This window comes from Gadus morhua, chromosome 16 (assembly GCF_902167405.1).
Source record: "Gadus morhua chromosome 16, gadMor3.0, whole genome shotgun sequence".
In the NCBI taxonomy this organism is placed as follows: Eukaryota; Metazoa; Chordata; class Actinopteri; order Gadiformes; family Gadidae; genus Gadus; species Gadus morhua.
In genome coordinates this window covers 22,771,118-22,793,276 of record NC_044063.1, presented here as the reverse complement: position 1 = coordinate 22,793,276, position 22,159 = coordinate 22,771,118, and the positions used below count along the sequence as shown (strand labels likewise).

The 22,159-nt window shown below is 42.7% G+C and overlaps 1 protein-coding gene across 12 annotated transcripts in view; it reads right to left on the bottom strand.

Annotated features, from left to right (window-relative positions):
• myo18ab (myosin XVIIIA b) overlaps positions 1 to 22,159 on the bottom strand; it is a 66,424-nt gene that overhangs the window by 5,205 nt on the left and 39,060 nt on the right. For 8 of the 12 annotated variants that reach the window (XM_030380459.1, XM_030380461.1, XM_030380462.1 and 5 more), the window contains 14 exons: positions 21,690 to 21,844; positions 18,736 to 18,859; positions 18,223 to 18,423; positions 17,824 to 17,934; positions 17,074 to 17,178; positions 16,585 to 16,731; positions 16,364 to 16,477; positions 9,222 to 9,338; positions 7,549 to 7,632; positions 5,722 to 5,859; positions 5,038 to 5,223; positions 4,126 to 4,265; positions 3,301 to 3,345; positions 569 to 691 (listed from right to left, as the gene is read on the bottom strand). In XM_030380459.1, the coding sequence (XP_030236319.1) occupies positions 569 to 691; positions 3,301 to 3,345; positions 4,126 to 4,265; positions 5,038 to 5,223; positions 5,722 to 5,859; positions 7,549 to 7,632; positions 9,222 to 9,338; positions 16,364 to 16,477; positions 16,585 to 16,731; positions 17,074 to 17,178; positions 17,824 to 17,934; positions 18,223 to 18,423; positions 18,736 to 18,859; positions 21,690 to 21,844 (1,790 nt within the window). The remainder of the gene's footprint in view (positions 1 to 568; positions 692 to 3,300; positions 3,346 to 4,125; positions 4,266 to 5,037; positions 5,224 to 5,721; positions 5,860 to 7,548; positions 7,633 to 9,221; positions 9,339 to 16,363; positions 16,478 to 16,584; positions 16,732 to 17,073; positions 17,179 to 17,823; positions 17,935 to 18,222; positions 18,424 to 18,735; positions 18,860 to 21,689; positions 21,845 to 22,159) is intronic. The other 4 variants (XM_030380465.1, XM_030380466.1, XM_030380456.1 and 1 more) reach the window with 1 other exon arrangement.

Sequence of the window (22,159 nt, the reverse complement as noted above, 5' to 3'; positions counted from 1 at the left end):
GTGCAGCAATGAAACAGACTTTCTTTGACAGAATATAGGACGTTGGCTTGCAGTAGACCAATAATTTGTTCAGCACAATGTAGCACAAAAGGCAAATACTTAACCTACAAAGGGAAGCATTAATAGACGCAGTCTATGGGGAACGTAGTAGGTACGATTAAAAACTATCCAAACTTTTCAAAAGTAGGAGATGGCTTACCAAAAGGAGAGGAGTTATATATCCTAGTAAAGAGACAAATCTAGGGCAATCGAAAGCCGTCAGCTGGCAGATACCTCCATTAATCTCAGGGAGAGGCTCAGGTAGACTGTGCCAGCTGGCCACTGGGCATGTCGATAAATCTACCACCGAGGTTACCTTTCTTTTAAGGCCGCCTGCTATCAAGAAGGCACCAATAAAGAAAGAGATATGGAATGCGTTTGAGTAATTATTGAAAATCAGAGTTCGCTCTTCCATTGCTATGGTTTCTCTTCAACATGTAAACTCAAGGGCAAAACGCCATAAGCAGCCAAACAGCAACTGATTGAATGATATAGTAAAGCGAGCAAACACATTTTACATTATACTGACCTGGAACTTTTAAGGCTGCCATCATCAGAGAGGTTCTTGCTGTACCCCTTGCTTTTGGAGAGCCAGGATTTCACTCCATCCACACGGTTCTCAGCCTCAGAGTCTGTGTCTGATTCACCCTCGCTAGAATGGAGGAGAGGTGGAACAAAAACATAGGTAAGACAAAGGAAAGTAACATGTAATACGATATTATGGGGAAAAAGAGTTGAGAGGGGTAATTAGAAACTGGGTAATAGTCGACAAAGGGAAGCAGTGATTCTCGGCTGCCTATGCTTAAGCAAAGTGTGAAAATGTTATATATTTTGTAGCTTGAATTCTAGATGTTAGTGCTACCCTGGAGGGGAGCAAACAACACTTATCTATGACAGCAATGTGCGCCGACACACTCACAAAGATGAACCCTGGAAATCACATGCACACAAAAGCCTATATCTCAAACACACAAACACTGTTACCAAAGCAACCACACAGCATTTTATCTGAGCATAACCGAGAAGTTATTGTGCACTAAAATGCACTCCAAAAAACCTAACAATTTCACTTGGGTAAAATAATCACCAAAAAATAAAAGACCCAGCTTTAATAAACCATTTTAGCCTTGGGTTACGAATAATAATTGAGCAGTCATTAAATAGATGGATCCTCGCTTTTGCATACTTCACAACACATGCACGCATAAACAGCCTCCGTGTTTGACAGATTGATTCGGTACACAGCTGGACACAGCAGGGTTTTCTTTCTCTCTAAATTATCATTATGCATCGACGAACTACTGAGAGGGCGCTGTCATGGAATTTGACACGGATGGAGAGCTCAACGCTCATTAAGTGCCGTCAATGCCCAACACCCGCACAGCGTTACAGAATGACATTCTATCAGCCTAATCGTTTCAGAGAGACATCATGGGGGTGCTTCAGAACCAGGACATCTGTAACTGAGTACCCCACTGTGGAATTGGAGGAAAATTCATTTTAACTGTAACTGCATCCACGGAAAATCACATTACCTCTCCCTTTTCACTACCTTTTGCTTCGAGAAAAAGTTAGGGCTTGAGTAGACACAATAACATATCACTCATAAGCGTGTGGTTTGTTTTGCAGGCCATGTGTGGGCTATTACCGTCGGTGCGTGAACACACCTACGTGTTCTGGTGAAGCGACAACAAAGGCTAAAAGTCTTTGAAGTCTTCAAAGGTTTGAAGAGGAGATGCAGAAAGCCCCTGGTAGAACGACCCGCCTTCCTTACCCTCCTGGGCGGAGCCAGGCTTCCCAATCAGGTAAAAGACGCAACCCATTTGTAATTGGTCGACAAGGCATTTGTATTCAAAGACCTGGCACGGATATAAGAAGAAGCAAAATCCATATGCTTGTAAATTTAATGCACAACTCTTTAGAGTTCAAGTGTTAGTTGCGTTGGATCCCGGACCCTCTTCACAGCATTCTGATCACGGCTTCTCCCAGGTCTGCAGCCAAGACAACAACGGCGGGCACATTGTAATCGAGTGCTTCACACATGGTGTCAACCACAATTTATGTCCTTGACCACCGTACTATTAGTTAAGCTTCGCTGAAAGCCTGGGGGGGAGCAAACAAACAGAGTGCAGAGGAGACATTAATTGTCGGTGACAATCCGCCGCCACTGGTTGTACATCTCTGTTACACACTATTACATTCATCATTAGCTCCTATGTATCCCCTTCTGCCTCACTCTGTGTCCTCGTCTTAGAGACCCTTGTGGTGCAGGACGCCTCACACGCAGCCAGTCGAGCCCCTGTAGGTCTCTTGTAACACACTGAGGCAAATTTAGGCGTTCTGATTAACAATTAACTATTCAGAATCCTTCTGTCGGACTGGGAGTCAGACCGGGAAAGTATGATTATTCATGTTTTTTTTGCAATTTGCAAATTCTCTTACATGCCTTCCTGAGACCAAACACTATAAAAACAATGACAAACACACAAACACCTGGGAGGACCAGGAGTGGTTAGCGGTGGGATCGCCTGGACTTTTTTGATGGGCAGGATGGATTTTTAAGACATGGGAGCACAATGCATTATTCAACCAGGAGCAAGTAAATGATAGATGAGGGACATGTCTCCCATTTCTAGATCAGGATGGCAGCGGACCCCAGACATGGTGTCATCCCCCGGGTGAGCAGGGGGCCGCCGGCTGCAGAATGTTGTTTAAACAAGGCAGGGCAGAGTCCCAACAGCCCTTCCTCAGATTGAGGAAATCTCAGAGCAGGGTTTGAAAACTCTCCAAGGAAGCCGAAACCAGACCAGATGTTATTTTAGCAACTGACCCCGATGTTCCTGACACAAGGCAACAGAAACTATGCAATATGTACTTATTATTCCCCTGACGGCCTTGTTTGAGGGTTATCCAAACAGATAACACTGAGAGGGTTTGTCTCATGCTTTGGGCAGGGAAAAACAGCGCGGTGAGTGTTGAAGCATGCAGCTTGAGCCAGCGTGCGGTGGAGGGTTAACTCTTCTGGATCAATTTGGGAACTGCTGCTGCACGTTGGATGATGCAGTATTTTTGTGCCGCAACAGATTGATTTTTTTGATCATTTAAATCCACAAATTTGGATCATTTTCCAATCGAGATACTTGAGTTAACTACTTTTGTTTTACACTATTGTAAATGTTCTCTGAAACGGCAGTATACTACATCATCCCGAGCAGGTAAATATTGCAAGCCTACAAACTAACACAAGCCTCTGGTCCTCACGTTCGGTTCTTTCTTTTCTGATATTTTGTCACCATGTCTTGCAAACTGGTAATGGTGGAGCGACAAATGATGAAAGGAATGAAAAAGCATGTTAAAATCAACAATACAATTTCACAAGAACCAAAAATAAACATGAAGGATGAGAAAGGACGAAAAAATCGCTGTGACAAACAATATTTTCAATAGTAAGAAATATTTACTGACGCTGACAATGGACAAGACAGCAATTTTCTAACAACCATCATGCCTGGCTTTTAAAAAAATCTGACTCATGGAACATTCTATTGCAGAAGTTGTTTTGGTTACTGCACTCACTGTATTCTAAGGACACTGGTACAAGGAAAGGTGACAAAGTTAAGTCAACTCAACATATGTTAGGAAAACATCCTTTGGATTCAGGCGCCCTCATTAAAGGGTTTACTCTTTTTGTGTGGTATTTCAGAAAAAGGAACATTCAATGTTTTTTTCTCTTGCCTAAGGTATTTTCTTTGACTTTATTTGCTGATTGCTATAATAAACTGCATGTATATTTTTGTCACTATCCTCAGTACCTCTGATAAAGGAAATAAGGTTATTTTTCATTTACCCATGGTCAATCGAGAAGCACTGTACTTTTTTTTTACAATCAGCCAAGCGTAAAAAACTATAGCGAGCTAATCATTCTCATCTGCTTACTTGGATTTCAGCTTGCTCGGTCTAATGCTACGTCAGTCCAATTGTACACAGGGCTGATTGAGCAAAAATATTGTATGATGCCTCTCGTATATGTATCTCTCTGTCGTATCACATTCCTTAATCCAAGATTGTGGGGTTCAGCACGTGTACCTGTTGATGAGGTCTTCATTGTCATCACTCTCCATCTCATCCTCGATGGCTGCTTGAAGGTCCCCGATTCTCTTGAAGGCCAGCTTGAGATCAGCCTGCAGGCTCTGGTTGGCAGCCTCAAGGCTCTCAATGTCCATTTCCTGCCATCAAGAGGGAACATTGTCAGAGAAGAATGAGAAGTCATACCGTAGCAGTAATTTTTGCTGTTGAATGTTAATTATACAGATCCACATCCATTCATGAGATAACCGGCATCAATAAAGAGACTGTAGAAGTGTTTGACTGCATTTCAGTGTAAAAAACAAATGCTGTACCATTCCATTTAGCAGAGCAGTGACAATGCACAACGAGTCCCAACAGAGCTACATCTTCCCCAGTGCGAGTTGTATGATATGGCAGCGGCTGTTGACACCGCTTGCATTTTACATGTTTTAGATCGTCTTTGATGATTTCAAAGTGCAGGCAAACAAAAGTTTTCCTGACACTGTGTATCCTTCTAGGATAACTGTCGATATGTCTAAAATGAGGATAGTGCCACTGTCATCACACCAACAGGAGACCCCCTATCACATTGTATAAATAATAGGCTTTTCCTTCTAGAACCCGAGCAATGCTGTGATGTCACTCACTTAGCACTCGCTTTGAAACACACAATGTTTCAATGACGACTGACTATTAAAGATAACGCCAACTAAATGGCTTTCAACCAAAGACTTGAATTGTCCCAGACTCCATGCCACCCCTAGAATGGGCTTGCATTATCTATGATTCCGTTTCTGTATGTCTTTGCGTAGTAAAAGAATGAAAACCAAATAAACACAACAAAAGGTCCACATCTGTGTCTGTATCAGCAGTAAGAACGCGCCCCTGGTGCATCCCTGGCTAGAATAACATGCATACTGTTGTCCCTACCAGCTCGTGTTTCTTCCGACTGGCCTCGGCCTCCTTCTTGGCCAGCTCGCCCATCTCCTCCTTGACGTCCCGGATCTGCCTCTGCAGCCTCTTGTTCTGCTCCTTCTCCCGGTTCTCCGTGGTGCTGCAGTGGTCCCGCTCCTCCATCAGCTTCTCCAGGTTCTCTTTGAGGCGGGCCACCAGACTCTTGAGAGCCACAAGAAGGGTACAGGACTCAATGCATAGGGGCCACAAAACACATGGCATATATATTACATACATTTGGTACAATGCAAACATAAAAAAAAATAACATTGTAAAACTCTCTTTGTTGATCTGAGCATTTTTTTGCTCCTGCTCATTCTCTGAAAGAGGAGTATTGAGAACCATAAAATAAACTTTGCCTGCTAGCTCCCACATTAGCGGCTGTCCTGGCCTATATTTTACATAGTAAGTGGCTGTCCGACCCCTTGCGGCTATATTGATTGAGATTTAAAAGCTTCAACTTAAGTCCTAGCCGTTGCTTTTTGCCGTGGTAAAGAACCAATACCAATTGAGTTTAACCAATTAGCAGCAGTTCTTAAAATAAATAAATAATAATGTGGTCAGCTAAAGAGTATTCTTTGTCTCAACTCTGCTGTTGGAACAAATGGTTCACACCGCTTCCCAGTGCCAACACAGCCCCAGTCTGCTGTTAGCTCCTACCTCCAGGCGTTTGACCTGAGTCTTCTCAAACTCCAGCTTGGTCTCCAGTTCCCGGACCTTGGCCTCCTGGCGGCCCACCTGGGACCTCTCCACCGTGGACTGCTCCTTGAACTCCAGCTGACTCTGCAGAGCTTGCATCTGTGGAAGGTGCCCCACACACACACACACACACACACACACACACACACACACGCACGATTGAGCTTGCCGTGGTAAAATGCTATTTCGCCCCTTTGGAAAACTGAGGCTTCTGGAAGCAATCAACATCTTAAAAATACATAACATTAAATAATAAATAAAGAGTGCAGGGCTGAAGACTTTCTGTTTTTTGCTGTGCGTGATGTGTTCACTCAGGGGCGAGGCAATTGATTATGGTCCATATTCTCCATCCATCCTCCATACATAAGAACTAGCTTGACACTGTTCTGTCCAGACTCCAGCATGGATTCATGGTAGGACTTTGCTTCAGAAGCAGCAGCCCTTCATTACTGGACCTCTTCATATCCATAATTTACAGTCTTCAAACATGCTACAGAATACATTTAATTCTTCTAAAAGTACTATTTTTCAAAGCGATTTCAAAGCTTTGAGAAAGGTTCAGCTTTTTAACTGCCAATAAAATAGGGGATGTACAAATGAGTAAGAAGAAAATAAGGATGACAACAACTATAATCTAACTAGCTGATTAACTAACTATTGAAATTCAGTTTATCCATTCTCATTCACAATGGAAATACAGGGATGTGTTTAAGAGCATATACTGTATTTTAAATAAAGCTTGATTTGTGAATAGTGTTTACCAAAAAGGAATGAGAAAAGCAAGTAGAAAGGGACAAAGTCTTTGGTGTGTGTCTGTGTCTCTCTGTGTGTGTGTGTGTGTGTGTGTCTGTGTCTCTGTGTGTGTGTGTGTGTGTGTGTGTGTGTGTGTGTGTGTGTGTGTGTGTGTGTGTGTGTGTGTGTGTGTGTGTGTGTGTGTGTGTGTGTGTGTGTGTGTGTGTGTGTGTGTGTGTGTATCAGGTGGGGTGAGGTGGTTCAACAGAAGCCTCTCCACACGCTCCCTGCCACTGCAGATAATTCATTTTTAAGAATAAGACAAAGCGATTGAAGGTACAGCTATGTATGGCAAAGCTTAAAGATAGCTCAAGATATATAGGCCTGATAGCTCCCTTGGTGGCCGTGCTTCATTTAAGTCTTAGAGCTTTTGATGTGTTGGGCTTGCCAGAGAAACAAATTAAATGACAGGTATACCTCTACAGCTGGCAGCAGATATCTCCATAAGCCAACAAAATCTTAAAATGGAAGCAATTAAATATTATAAAAAAAGTATATATGCGCGATCAAAAAATGCAGGGATCTGGTGATAATCTATTGAGGCTAACACAGTTGCTATACGGAGGAAGACAGAAGCTGTCCCAGTTCTACTTCAAGGGTAGCGAGACACAGAACTAATAGCAGCCAGTTGCTAGCAGAGTACAGGAGTGGACAGCCCTGCCAGACATTAGGCTGCTGGCTAGCAGGAGGCCGCGTTATTCTATTCATCATCGTAATGGCAGCAGCAGAACTAAGGGGGCATTGAAACTGTCAGCAGAGCCATACAAAGTCAAAGGTAATAATATGGACTCTCTAGGGTGCTAATAGTTTGATGGATGGTCGTAGTAAAAGCCAAGATACAACCCTCTTAATCTGAAACTATTGTGCCATACGTTACGCTATCATATCTATCTACTACTATTTGTCACCGTTCAATGATGGCATCAGTCAGCAATCTGAATGGAAACAGCCCCATCCACAATGCGCTCTGATTGTCTTACTAGTGGGCTAGCATACCTTCTCCTGGACCTCCTGCTTCTCCTTGAGGGCCTCCTCCAGCTGGGCCTGCAGGTCGCTGATCTGGCCCAGGTTCTGAGCAGCCTGGATCCCACAGAAACAGAAAGGGGTCAGTGGGCTGTTGACACAGACTATAACTTCCACTCAGGATAGCGAGGGCTATTTAATGGTTATTTACCATATTTTGGAAAATCGTCTTAGCAGCTGTTTGCAAGTGTTTGCACCAGTTTGATCGCACAAACTTCCAAACACTCACACGAGTGTAGGAGGAGGGGCTTAACCTCTTACCATTTGGATATTTGGAAACACTACGATGGTCAAAGCTTGAAATTATGTATTTGGTCAAGCCCTAGTTTCCATGCCAAGAGAAACATGTGAATAAGTGGTATTCCAACACAGACAGAGACACGTGACAGAGGCAATTACTGAGGCAACACAGGAGTTGGTTAAAGAGCAATGAATCTCATTCCAATGTAACCCGTGAGAATATTTTGAAAAGAGTGCTTTTTTCCCACCAGATGAAACTCTCTGTGCCCTCAGCAAACCCCAGTTGGAGTGGATCTGGCTCACTTTGCAGAAAGGACGGATGCATTCAAAGCTGCTAGCGCCAGATCACTCATCCTCCCATCAAGGGCGTTTGTAAAAATCCCTTATGCTGTTCTCATTTTAACAGCTCATCAGTTCGCATGAAAATATATTAATTCTTATGTGTGGACCTACACAGTACATGCAGAAATAGTAGACGGACTAAACACTAAAAGGAATCCCATTTTTGGCTCCTTGCCACAGCATGGTAACATGCCGCTTCACTGAAATGTTTCTTGCTGTGTGAATGTGTATTTGTGCATCCCAATAGATCCATTTGCATTGAATTAATTTAACCTAGGGACCTTATGCAAGTTTGGAACGAACCCGTGTCTGTGTGGCACTTTAGGATTGTCTTTATTTGCTTAAAGACTGAACTGCAAACAGTTTGCAAACCACCGTTTTAAATGAATGAAATACTGTTATTCCATTCCTATTCTCAAAGGTTTTGAGCTTCAGCTCTTAAGATAAATAATCAAAGTCTGATGTCCCAAAAAATCCATTCTGCAGGATCGGGGTATTTCACTTTCTTTGACTTCATATTTATTTTTCGAGCAATAATGTGGCTGATCTGTAAGTGTGTAATTTGTTTACAGTAAACACAAACTATCAATAGAATACTTGTCCCAGTGGGAAGCTAAAACATCTAATTAAGAAAAGTGTCCTTAAATGTTTCAAACAAAGAACGGGTAGCCACCGTAGAAATACACTTATTAAAACCCCCCTCTGGAGGCTTCATCCAATTGTGCAAATAAGTATTTCAATATCTCTGTCAGGAAACAGGGACCAAGGTGGGTCTCCGCCCTTCTCAGCTTTTGGTTTAGGTCCAAGGCTCAATGCCGTCTCTCGCAAGAAGTTCTACTTTGATAGAGGAGGACTGCTGGATCCGAGATTAATGAAACCCAAACTCAAACAACCTCTGTTTAGTACGGTAAGGTTTGCAATTGCAAAGAAATGTTCACTTCATCAAATTGCAGTCCCAAGGAGGGGTGGCAGACTTTCACATGATTCAAATGAACAAGATGAAAGTAACTATTGTGAGGGGGCGAACAGAGCTGAAGTGACGTGAGAAAGGGTGTGATGAGGACCTGAGACACAGCAGACTTGTGCTTCTTCACAAGCTCGTTCAGGTCCTCCTGGTCTTCCTCTATGCGGGACTGTAAGTCATTCTTCTCCCTTTGCAGACGGCTGAACTGCTCCTCCAGCTAAAAGAGACAGAGAGAAGTGAAAAACACATGAATAATACATATGGCAATATCTAGAAAGCCTTGTAGGATCCAAAAGTAGTTCAAATGTTTTTAATTGGTATAAATATTTGTGGTATTCTGTGGCATAAGAAAATAGGGATGCCGAAAAAAACAAAACACATTTACTTTACTTTGCCTATAATTTATTACACCTTCTTTAATTTGTGTGTTTTTGTTTGATATATATTGTCATTTGTTAACTTATTCTAAAGCAAGAAATCTGTGTGTGCGTCCTCAACATATACCTAGAACGGTTAAACTGATCTACTACACACATCTGTAGTAGATTGTGTGTGTATTGCTTGGGACCCGAGGATGTGCAATGTTGACATATTTGGACAAATGACACATTAAATATGATCAACTTTAAACAAAAAGATAATCATCAGGGGGAGAGGCTTCAGGGATCATCGGACAGACTCAAGCATTTCTTTAAATACATAAGAAACAGTCTTACACAAGCCACAGTTCACTTCTTCAACGTCAGGATGGGAAGTCTTTCTCATAGATAACTGACTTCCATTATAACTAATAGCTCGGTGATCACCTGCAACAGGGGTACATTTTGTGAAACTGTGAGGTAATCTTTTTTTTTTACTATCGACGCAAACCTTTGCACATTACCTAAGGGGGATGTCCAAGATGGGTCCACTAAGCAGGGGCGGACTGGCCATCGGGAATACCGGGGACATCCCCGGTGGGCCGATGGCCGAAAATATAATCCGACCGGCCCATCATCGCATCAGCCGAAATGATTAACACAGCGGCACAAGCGCAATTTTCTCCAAGAGCTATACCTATCTTAATCGCACTGACTGACTGACTGACTGACTGAGTTTTATACTGCTACTCGCAATCGGTCTTCACACTCATGGTGACTATTTTTCGATTTTTTTTTAAGTGTCTTCTAATATGTGTTTTACAGACTTCGGAAGTCCAAAGTAAGAAAAGATCTCCACCTTATTAATAAACACCTCTAAATTGGTTCTTACACAGCCGAAGTGTTCTCAACTGTGCGGATTGAGGTAGAGAATTTGGATTTGCATACATACACGCAACGAGGCACCCAGTTCTACGCATGCGCTCATGAGGCCCAGTGATGCTGGTGGCGATACGATACAACGACCTACGGTAAGCTTACTGATCATGAATTAAAACGTCTCTAAAATATGTTTGACTTAGGACCTATGTTCTATGGCCAAGTTCGTTTGCATTGTAAATACAAGACAAGTCTGTAGCTGTTGCTAGCCCTCAGCCTACTCTACTCTGAAACAGCCAGCCGTTAGCCTACACTCTAATGTTGTGTGTTTGAGTGGTGGGCTAGCCCGTTAGCCCATTGGTGCGCGGTCCAGATACCGAATTATGATAGCCCTATACTCCGACAACAAGAAAGTCATTAGTCCGACAGCCCACCGCCCAGGATAGGGTGGTGTCATTTATGTGCCATGGTGTACTGTATGACGATGTTATGATGTTCATTTATGAAGACGTGAAAACAGTGGTAGCACTGGCGTGCGAAGTGCTGCAAGATGCGGCGGGAACCACACCACCTCCACCACAAAAAATGAATTCAGTTCACAATTTAGTGGGTACTACTCTTGATACAGTAGAGTAACATCTGATCCATCATTTATTCTCTTTTCTATTCTTTGTCTTTGTCTTCTATTTTTTGTCTCTCTCTTCTATCAAACGCAGGTACACACCCAGTCGGATGAACTCTACCCATTACTGTGATGGACGTGGATTATACTTTTTTTGTTAATAAATAACACCTTTTGGAAGTGTATAATGCGTCCACTCTCACTGATTGCTATTAACTCATTGCATGGCTTAAGAGGTATGTGGAAAATAGTTGCACAGTTGGAGTCAGGCTTTTAGCTAGGATTTTTTGTACAGCACTTGATCGTTTTTAGGTAATATTGCAATTACACTGATTTATTTATATGTTTAGTAATTTAATACATAATAACAGTGAGTGTAACTGAAACTAGGTAACAAGGTACAAAATTCAAGTAACAACTTTAACAAAAAGAAACAACTTTCTACACAACTTTAAAGTGTATGATGTATATTGTATTGTATTGAATTTAGATTAATTAAGACCACCACCTTAACACACAAACTCTTGTTGAACTCATAAAGTAGTAGGTTCAGTGACGTGCGGTGAGACAGCTGTCTTCTGTAGCTTCTGCGAGCCCGTGAATCAATGTTTCGTTGGAATCATGATGTAACGTTGTTGTAGCGGGAATACAGCAATGCTATTTTCTAATTGGCAGGGCATATGTATGATTCTAGACTTCGCTAAGCACTGAAGCGACTGAAACGGTGAATTTTGATCACATTCAGCAAAGTTAACAGGTAAAACGGGAGAAAAATAGGGCGTCTTTAGGCCGTCCTGCCTAAAAGTAGGGCGTCCCATTTCTTCTTATTTTTTAGTAGACTATAGGGCAGACGCCCTGCTAGCTAGAAGCCTGGTTGGTGTAGACATTCGAGAGACCAAAAAGACTGAAAAGGTGTGTTATCGAATTTAGTAGGCCGGTCTGGTTCAAAATGCCCGGGCCGATTTTTTGTCCCAGTCCGCCCCTGCCACTAAGTTAGAGGTCCCTGGAGTTCTCTGAAGTGGATTTGTGATGGTTTGAATAATTGTGGCTCAAAAAATAAAACCTTAATTAAGGTTGAGCAAGATTAAGCAGCATGTGTACCAAATCTCTGGTCATTTGGGATTCTGGTTTTTAACGATTATTTAAATTTCAAAGTACTACAAAAAAAATCGATATAGATGGACCTTATTGGTCCTTCAGCATGTCAAGATTATTCCAGAATACCAAGTTCAGAATCGTTTGGCAAACAGGGCGGGGGGTGTGCAAATTTAGGTTTGACTGCTCCTAATAGAATAGCGAACTGCACTGCTATATGCAAAATATTTGGGCATTTGTTTGGTGTTGATACCTCCAAAACTGTAGGGGCCCTATCTTGCGCCCAGTGCAATTTACTTTCTACGGCGACGCATGTATCGTTGATAGTTTGCATCCGGCGCAACGCTGATTTTTCCCCGCAGCAAACTCGCGCCACGACACTTGCGTCGGCGAAAAGCAGAGGCGTGTTCTGTCGCAAATGATACATGGGGCTGTTTTACTGATCGATTTGCAATAGCGCCACTGACCGGCGAAGACCTGTCTAAATGCCCTAGCGGATAGCGCAGTCGGTGTTGCTATTTTGACGTGCCTCGGCAAGTCGGAACTGTAACATAAGCTTACACACGCGTAGGCTATACACAGCACAAACATGCAAACAATTAGCCTGATTTCAAAATATTATGATGTAAAAGATTGTTCATACGTGTGAAACTTAATAGAAATAGCATGTGGATTGTGGATTTTTTTTTTCATAGGGGCTGCATGAATGAACACTGTAGTAGGCTATGCCATGTGTTACATAATAATATTAACAATACTAAACTCGAGCAAAGTATATCCCAGCCTACCAAAACAAAATGATAACGTTATTTGGGAAAGAACAGCTGATACAGTGGTAATAAGTTGTACTTTAAAATCAAACACCGTACAGCAAACACTTATTTCCTTGACACAGACATCGTGTACAAGCCCATAACTTTCGGATTGAGTATTTGAACATGAGAAAACATAGTTTTTACCACGAGTGAGTGTTTAAAGGAATGAATTAATGCAGGTGATGCTTGGCACGCGTGTGTCTGTTTAAACACGCAAACTAAACACGTAGAATGACGCATAATACAGTCCATGGCAATGTATATTAATGGGGGGACGCATGCATATTATGAACACAAGTCGATAAAGATAATGTATACAATACTGGTAACAAATGATGTTTGTTAATGTATTGCCGCATATCATTAAATAGATCCAAAGTTGCAGCCACAGGACCGCATATCATATATGTGTTAAGTTCTCTTTGCAGAAATTTACATGACTCAGTGTTTCAGAAGTTGTAGAAGAAAAACGCTATTCCATGTGTGAATTAGGCCATATTATTTGGCTATAAACTGAGCCATTTGAAGTTTGAAATGAATGTGGTCATGCATCTGTCTCAGCGGAGACTGTAAACGCGCTGTCAAAATATCAACTCAATCAAATCAAAATCAAATGCGCTCATGGCTCTTAATGGGGATGGGTCCACTCCTAGGGGCCTAGGAGTGGATAACAAAAGCGTAACAAAATAGGACAAATGAAAACAATAGTGTGCGACATAACACACAGCCTTGCTTTGCCACCAGACTTTTAGGAAAAATGATAACAATAGTGTGGCTTGCTTTGAAACCACACACATTTCCACTGTTTTCCTCTGGCCTTCACCCGTTAATAATTTTGTATAAAGAGGGAGCAGGCACTCTATACTCAGCCATTTCATGTGCATTGCTGTTTACCATTTGTATATGAGGTGGTCAACAAAAGGTCTCGATGCAAATCTAGTAAACCAATGTTGGGATCCACTGCACCACACAATTCCACCGCAGAGTTTTGCGTCCCAGAATGATATTTGTTTGTATACATTTGGTTGTATGGTCGGAGGTGGGCAACCAGACCCGATAATGCATCCCCATCTTCCCCATCCAGTACGGATCCATACTCATGTTTAGATTGACTTTATAGCACTGTTCTGTAAGCGGTACACAGAGGCGTTTTTGTCACACTAGCTAATGAGAATTCAACATCAGCATGTCATTTGTGTCAGTACTGCGTCTTGCTAATACCGATAACATGTCTAGAAAGGGCCACCATGGACTGTTTGGATTCAGAGTGTGGAGGAGCAGCTTGTCAATATGTAAACAATATCACCAGGGCCTGCTTGATGCGTAAGCTGTACTTACAACAATTGTGTCCAGTTGAGGATTCCCCATGTTTATAATGGCAAGTACAAGTAGCTACCCCTTGCTACCGTGTTACCTAGCGTTAAAGTCTGTGTACTCTTGGCATGTACCACAGACATTTGACTGTAAATGTGCGATGGACAAAATAATTTTGGGCATACAATATAATAATAAATAAATAAAATTACATTATTATGATACCTCTTTAACATATATTACACCATCTTTATAATAATACATGTAAACTATGGTGAAATGGAACCCTTTGTTAAAATCTCACAAAAAATGACTACACATTTAGGTGAGGAAGTGCAATACATAATACAGTACCCACCTACAAACGCTGTACCACCAAAATAAGAAAATCATAACGACAATATAAAGCCCAAGGCTTTACATTAGGCTAACCTAACCCCTGTTAGACAACAGACTGTAACCCCCATCAGCTTCACTCATTTGGAAGTTCAGTGTGTTTAGTTAGGCATCTCCTGAGAGGGAGCCGTCTTTGTAATGCCTGCTCTAATCATGTGCTCTGCTAATCATCAGACCCGTAAGGGTCCTTTAAGGTCCACGCTATAATCACACTTTCCTATTAGCATCTAAACCCTGCCAGCTAATGCCTTGTAGCAGCCATTCACCGGTGGATGAACTGTTAATCCTATTTCAGTAATGATGGCGCAAATGAGGATGTGAGAGAGAAAGATGGATATATAAGGCGAGAGATGGATTGAAGTTTCAAAACGATGGTGTAGTTGTTCAGTCACAAATAATGACTGATGGATCCGTAAAACCATTAGTACATTGGCAAACAGTGATCACGAGTGAGAACGGGATATGGTAATAACAACCCAACATTTTTCTTGATGAGATTCTAATCAAGTGAGTGTTAAAAAGGGTTAGTATCATGTGAAACAAACCTCCTCCTCAGGAAAGAGATTATGGTAGCTTTAAATATATTAATAGCTGATCTAATTGATAAAAAATATATTGTTGGGAGCTTTGTATTGTGTTCACTGACAAAACAATGTCTAATCCAGGAACTATGAATGCCCCACAAACACAAGCATGCACACACACCATCTTGGAATATTAAATATGCTTGCAATTACACACTTGGAAGTGTGTCACTTAAAATCCAACTAGGTAGTATAATAGCAGTTGTTGAAGAGGTACCTAATTAAGCCAACGAATGCTGTAACAGTATCTGAAAAGATAGCATTGCTTCCTGCCTCCATATTTCTGAAAAAAAAACTGAGTTTTTATTCCTGGTTCATTCCAGGACTAAGAATTAATCATAGTCAAATATACTTTGAGTAACTATTTATGTTTGAGTGAAAAAGACAGAAAAACTTTGCACCCATTTGTATTCAAATTGCTTATTTTTGACTATCAAGTACATAACACAATATTCATTATATTCAGCAATCAAATAAAGTGATGCCAAAAAATAATGCCAGCAGCAAATGAGCACCATAATAGCCAAGAACATGGGCCTAAGAAAGAGTAGGCCAGGAAAGAAAAGACAAAGGAGGAACATGTATTTCTAACAGGATAGGGTGAATGAATCAATTTGATATATAATGGACAGTATGGAGATGCCCTCTGACCATCTCCCCGGGACTATTGGAGACATTCAGATCTACTGCCTTCCTATAGCCACAGATGGTACAGCCTTGAAACACCTCTCAAGCCACTCTCTCCCACACAGTCCCCATTCCTAATGTAGGTGCCAAACATACTCAACAAGTATCCAATCTAAATCCCATGAGCAAGCAAATTTCTTTCCTCAAAGGAGAATATGTTTTTCTCTACCTCCAACCGGATATGGCAAGAGAGCTAGAGTGTCAACTCTGATTGAATGAAGGTTTTTGAATAACATAAGGCTGCAGCAGCCATGTATGCAATACTTTACTGCCTAGCCTAGGCCAGAATGATATTCATTCTGAAACACAAACGTGAATATCAGGATGGTCTCACGAGGTGTAATGTCGGGCGACAAAGAAATAGGGCCATACTGGCCAACCCCATCAATCCTGTAACCATCGATCATCATGTATTGGGGCATCTCAACAGCATATCGCCAACCTTTATGTTCAACACCTAGTGAGGAAAGAAAAGGAAAAGGCTGACGTACCGCCTGCTTAGCTTTGGAGATGTCCTCCATCTGGACATGCAGGTCCTCGATCTCCACCTCCATGGCCTTGCGGGCCTTGACTGCTGCTGCACAAGTGAACTCAGACTCTTCCAGCTGTAAAATAGAAATGCCTGAATATGAATATTTGCCTGTGAATGAATTAACTAGTTGACTTGATGGACCTCCTCTATGATTTCTAGTATAGCGGAGGCGGTCAGTACCTGGTTCTTGAGCTGGGCGATCTCCCTCTTGCTGGGCGCGTTGTTCTTCATGTGGTCCAACATGATCTGGGCGTCCGCTAACAGGGCCTTGGTCCTCTTCAGGTCCTTCCTGAGCCTCTTCTCTGTCTCAATGTCCACGTGGCTGACCTAGTATATGAGTGAGTTGGGGGGGTACATATTAAAACCAGAATGTGGAAGCAAGTCCCACCCCGGTTGTGGGACCCACTCTTTTCTTCAACACACCATGTATTCAAGAACAGATTGGCTGCTATCAAACAACAAGTGAGTGAGTGAGAGTGTGATACATTGTTGAATTTTGGTGGGTCCCATTTTTTCCCAGATACAAATGGTTGCTGGAACCCAAACTATTAAATAGGCAACTTTTTTCAAATAATCAACATAATGACTTTTACACCCTTTTAGCCGGAGGAACCTGAAAATCAGCACGGGAAGCCAGAGCGTTGAATGTAAACGTGTACGTTGGTTTACCTCCTCCTTTGCTGAACACAGCTTGGCCTCCAACTCCCTCCTCTCCTTCAGAACCTTCTGCTTGTCATCATATTCTTCCTCAAGCTGGACCTCCATCTGCCTTAGCTGAAAACAATGACACACACACACTTACAGCATATTTCCTCACAATAGGCAACACCGGATGACTCAGAGTCTGCATTCACTATTAAGAGGAAGGACTATTGACATGAAATCAATCCATTAAATACCAACAAAGTCAAGAGGACCAACATCAATGCTGCATTGTCATAGCAATGGCATACACGTAGCACACAACTAAATGTGATGAAATGTATAGCTATATAAATAACATATCAGATTACCAAGTAACTATGGCAACCTGGTATCGATTCAACCCACCCGGCGCCATCTTCATCTATTCATGTCTTGTTAGGTTTTATATTTGTGTGCACATTATTTTAATCTAAAGTGATTTGATAACAGTTGAGCTTTTGTGTACCTATGTTACTATGTTTGTGTCTCACCTAACTTTGTCTAGTTAGTAATACACATACATATACATTTGTTGATGAATCTTTTTTGTGAGCAAATACTTATCTGGGATTGTGTATATAATACCACTAACATTATATCTTTACTTGGGCCCTTTAAGAGAGCTTTACCACCAAACACAAATACACAAATAATAGTCACCCATATAAATATGGTGAAAATGTTCAACTTCAAGTGTCAGTGGCTGACCATTTAAATGCATGTCCACCTCCTTACCTTCTTACTGGAGGACTGTCTGATCTCCTCCACTTCGTCCTCTTTGCTCTCCAAATCCTTTGAATGTGTTTGGCGCAGCCGCTCCATCTCCATCTCCAACCGTAGTTTAGCCTGAATGCCACAGAAAGATTACATCAATAATTTAATTCAATAAACTATCGTAGGACATTGAATTCAAGGTGAGGTAACTTTATGAGCCTGGAGACTGCAAAGCCAAAAGCACACGGCTGTGTCGGGGAAAACGAGAAATAATGTATTTCGGATTTTCACGCTCAAAATAGACCCCCCCCCCCCCCGCCCCAAAAATGGTCAGCCGTGCCCTTCTTATATTTTCATTAGGGCCGAAGAATAGAGAGTTTTATTGCAGGATGTCAGGGGGGAAACTAGGTGGCGGCGTACCTTTTCCAGCATTTGAATGGATCCTGCTTGTTCGTCCAGCTCCTCCTCCTGGTCTTTGGCCTTGGCCTCGATGTCCCGCAGCTGCTTGCGCACCTTGGAGAGGGAGGCCTCGTCCTTGGTCTCCTGGGAGCTGAGGTCCTGCAGCTCGGCGTCCAGCTGCTCGTGCTTCAGATGCACAGCAGTCAACTCCAGCTCCTTGTCCTTTGGATTGGGATACACGTTAGGGAAGTCGGGGGCAAAGCGAGGAAGAATGGCGTCGCAATAACGTTGCTGTAAATAAGATGCTCACAAATGAAGAATGAACAAAAGTACAGACGTTCTCAGGCTTAAAGGTTCTGGTGGTAATGTGTAATTCGGCGTATATCTTAACGTGTAATTTGACCACAATTAGCAATTTCACTTTTGAATTAAATCATGGAATATATAAATACAGAGCATAGAGAGAGCTTACAATATACAAGTGTGTTACGATTAAGTGATTATGATAATGCACAAGTAAATCAGTCAGTTTACCTCAAGCTGCTGTCTGAGTCCCAAGACCTCTCCAGCTAGAACATCTCTCTCTCTGCCCAGCTTCTCCCTCAGGCTCCTCTCTCTCTGCACCTCCTCTTGAGAAACACTTTGTTCGCTATCAAACCTGGAGGAACCCAGAAGGGAGAGGGGGGTAGTTGTTAGCATAAAGTCAGTCAGAATAACAGTGGTGCAGCTAATCAAGACATGCGGCAAGCTACTGAGCTAGTACCCGACAGTTGGTTTGATGCAAAAAAGGCTTATATCCTGAAGTGAATTGGCGTACAAGTGTTTTTTTTAGAACCCTAAAGTTGTTATTGGCAGTATTACTGACCACCACTTACATGTGGCTGTGAAGCACGTTGTGCTACACCCTAAGACAGTAGGTGTTCCGTGAGTATGGATTTCCATAAGACAGGCGCAGGTTTCAGTCACGCACAGGTTGACATGCATTTGTTATTCAGATTTTTGGGTCTTAAACGTGACATATTATACCACCAGATGTAAGTGTGATTAGCTGTTACAAGCAGTTTTGAAAATCTGCCTCTTCTTACATCACAAGTGGGCGTGTCCACCTAGATGTGTGCTGGATAGATCAGTCCACCAGCCTACCCAGTGGACTGTAGCAAACATTGATCATCCATCTGTCATATATCTAGGTGGACACGCCCACTTGTGATGTCAGAAGATGCAGATTTTCAAAACGGCTTGTAACAGCTAATCATTCACACACCGGGTGGTATAATATCTCACCTTTCAGACACGCAAACGGCGAGCATCGCTTTTTTATCATACATTTTGGGGACCTGTGTGGTTCGTGCAGATCAGAAGAATTCTTCTGATCTGCACGGGGGGGGGGGGGTCAGTGCGAGAGTAATCTAATTGATTACTCTTCCCATCATTATAACGCTGTTGCCGTTACTTCCAAATGCAGTTTTTTCAAAACGGCTTGTAACAGCTAATCATTCACACACCGGGTGGTATAATATCTCACCTTTCGTTACTATAATTGAACCAGTTTTTTTCGTAAGACCAACTACATCTCTCTCTCGCTCTCTCTCTACTGTTCTTCCTTGGTTAGTGGGCACGAGACAATCACATTAATGATAACGATTGGCTGAGGTAGAGAAACATGTCACAGTAAGCCAATCAGAGGTAGAGTTGGGCGGTTGTTGTTTACACAAACTCAAAAGCACGCGGACACACAACAGTCGGACACACAACGACACAGAGTCAACAGGAATGGCGAGCCCAAATAAACCAAAAACAGACTTCTTTAAATGGAAGTAGATTGGATTACTTTTCCCTCCAAGAAATTAAAGGAACGAGTGTAATCGTGAAATGCACATTATGCCCTGGACAAAGTGCCTCTCCACTCGGTGTCAAGTAATTCAACGATGCATGCTTGTGTGCATTCCATGCTACCGTGGATGAACATTAACATGTATTTTGAGTTACGTTAACGAGAGGTGGAGGTGGGGTCCAAATTATTTGACTCATTTAGAAATGTACTTGAAAGCAACGCAATAGTAACTTTCCACAGTAACTAGTTAAGTCTGGTTTATAGTCCTCCGTAGTGTGCTGTACATAGACAGGGAGAGCCCTCTCCATCGTTGGAGACCCTCTCCGTAGCTCTAAGTGCACATCCAATATTTTTTAACTATCCATTGACAAAGCGGAGACGGAAAGGGCTATGATTGGTCCTTTAACAAAATCATTTCCAGAATCACTTTTCGCGGTTTGACTTTGCCCATTTTTAATTTACACATTAAAGGACCAATAAAATATCAAATAAGATTTGAAAAGCTTTGGGAGTTTATTTACAACACTACACGGTAGTCATCATATATGATCGATCGGGCGGCTAATTGCATTGCGTATCCAACATCCCGACGGAGATCTTTGATGGCTCGAGGGGTTTCTGTAGTTACGGAGTTGGATTACGGAGTCCGAGTAGCATACTTTGGCCTACTTTTATAATTTGTAACTGAGTAACTACTTGAGCTACTTTTTGGGAGAAGTAACTAGTAACTAATTACTTTTTGTAACTTGCCCAACACTGCTACTAAGTACTAACCATGTAAATAGTGTAAATAAACTTCCAAACCTTTTCCATTTTATTTCGTGTTTTATTTGTAAGGTGCTAAGTAAACAGGTGCAAGAAAAACAGATTCCGGAAATGATGAAGAATTGGGGGGAAGGAACTTTGGCATTGACTCTCTGAAGTCCATGAACCGCGACATGGAGAAGAAAAGGATTGTACTCCGGGAGCTGAGCTACCGGACTGCCTCCGAGCTCCCCGCGCCAGAGCTGCCGGCCGCCGTCGAAGCCTTCCGGCCGCAGTCCAGCAGCTCCGGCGGTGTACTCCGGGTGCTGAACTGGCGCCGAAATGAGGTGGCAGCTCCAGCGGACTAGCAGCTCCGGCAGACGAGCAGCTACGGCTGGGGTATCTCGGCGGCAGTCCGGCATCTCAGCTCCGGGAGTACAATCCCTTTATACTCCATGTCTCCTTCTCCCGACTTCCCTTCGTCGTCAGCTCCGGCAGGGTGAGCTCGGCGCCAGAGAAAGGGATTGTACTCCCGGAGCTTAGCTGCAGGGCTAGCGCCGAGTTCCCCCCGCCGGAGCTGCTCGTCCGCTGGTCCACAAAATCGTAGCGATGCTCTGATTTGAGGGGAGTGGGAGGTAATATTCAAATGTGCCCCCTTCATACGTAGGAGGGGGTGCCGAAACTGACTCGCTTGTTTGGTAGCTGGAGGCGGGCTGCTTCCAGAAATGCGTATCTCACTCAAAAAATCATGTACAGACTTATTTCAAAGTTTGTATGCGTGTGGGAGCACCATCTACCCACAACAAGACCCCAAATCCCGGGAAAAGTTTTCATAATATGTCCCCTTTAAGGCTCCCCATACATTAGTCTGTCTGTCTGTCTGTGCGCATGCATGCATGTTTGTACTGACTTCCTCTGCTTCTTCTCCAGGTCGTGGTTGCGGCTCTGCTGTCCCTCCAGGTGCAGCTTGGTGTCCTGCAGCTCTGCCGTCAGCCGCTGGAGCTTCTTCTTCAGCTGCTGACCGATGCGCTGGGACTCCTCGTTATCTGCCTGCAGGTCACTGATCTGGAGATAGAGAGAACATCCAAAAAGGTCATCGCAAAGAAAATAATTAATTATAGTGCATTACTTTAACTCCCTGTGTTTTGGCATTAGTCGGTCTTCCATGTCGGGCTTACAACTATTCTAAAAAAGAATAGATGCATTGTTGTTGTTGTGACTGAAATAGGTTACTTCTCCAGCAAATAGTGGCTGGCCTGGGTAGGCAGAGTTCCCCCAAATCCAACAAGTTCTACAATATGACCGCCCGCCTGCCCGGAATGTCCCAACATCAAAACATGAAACTGACATTTATAGCAGCATGATGCTGCTGTGCTGGTG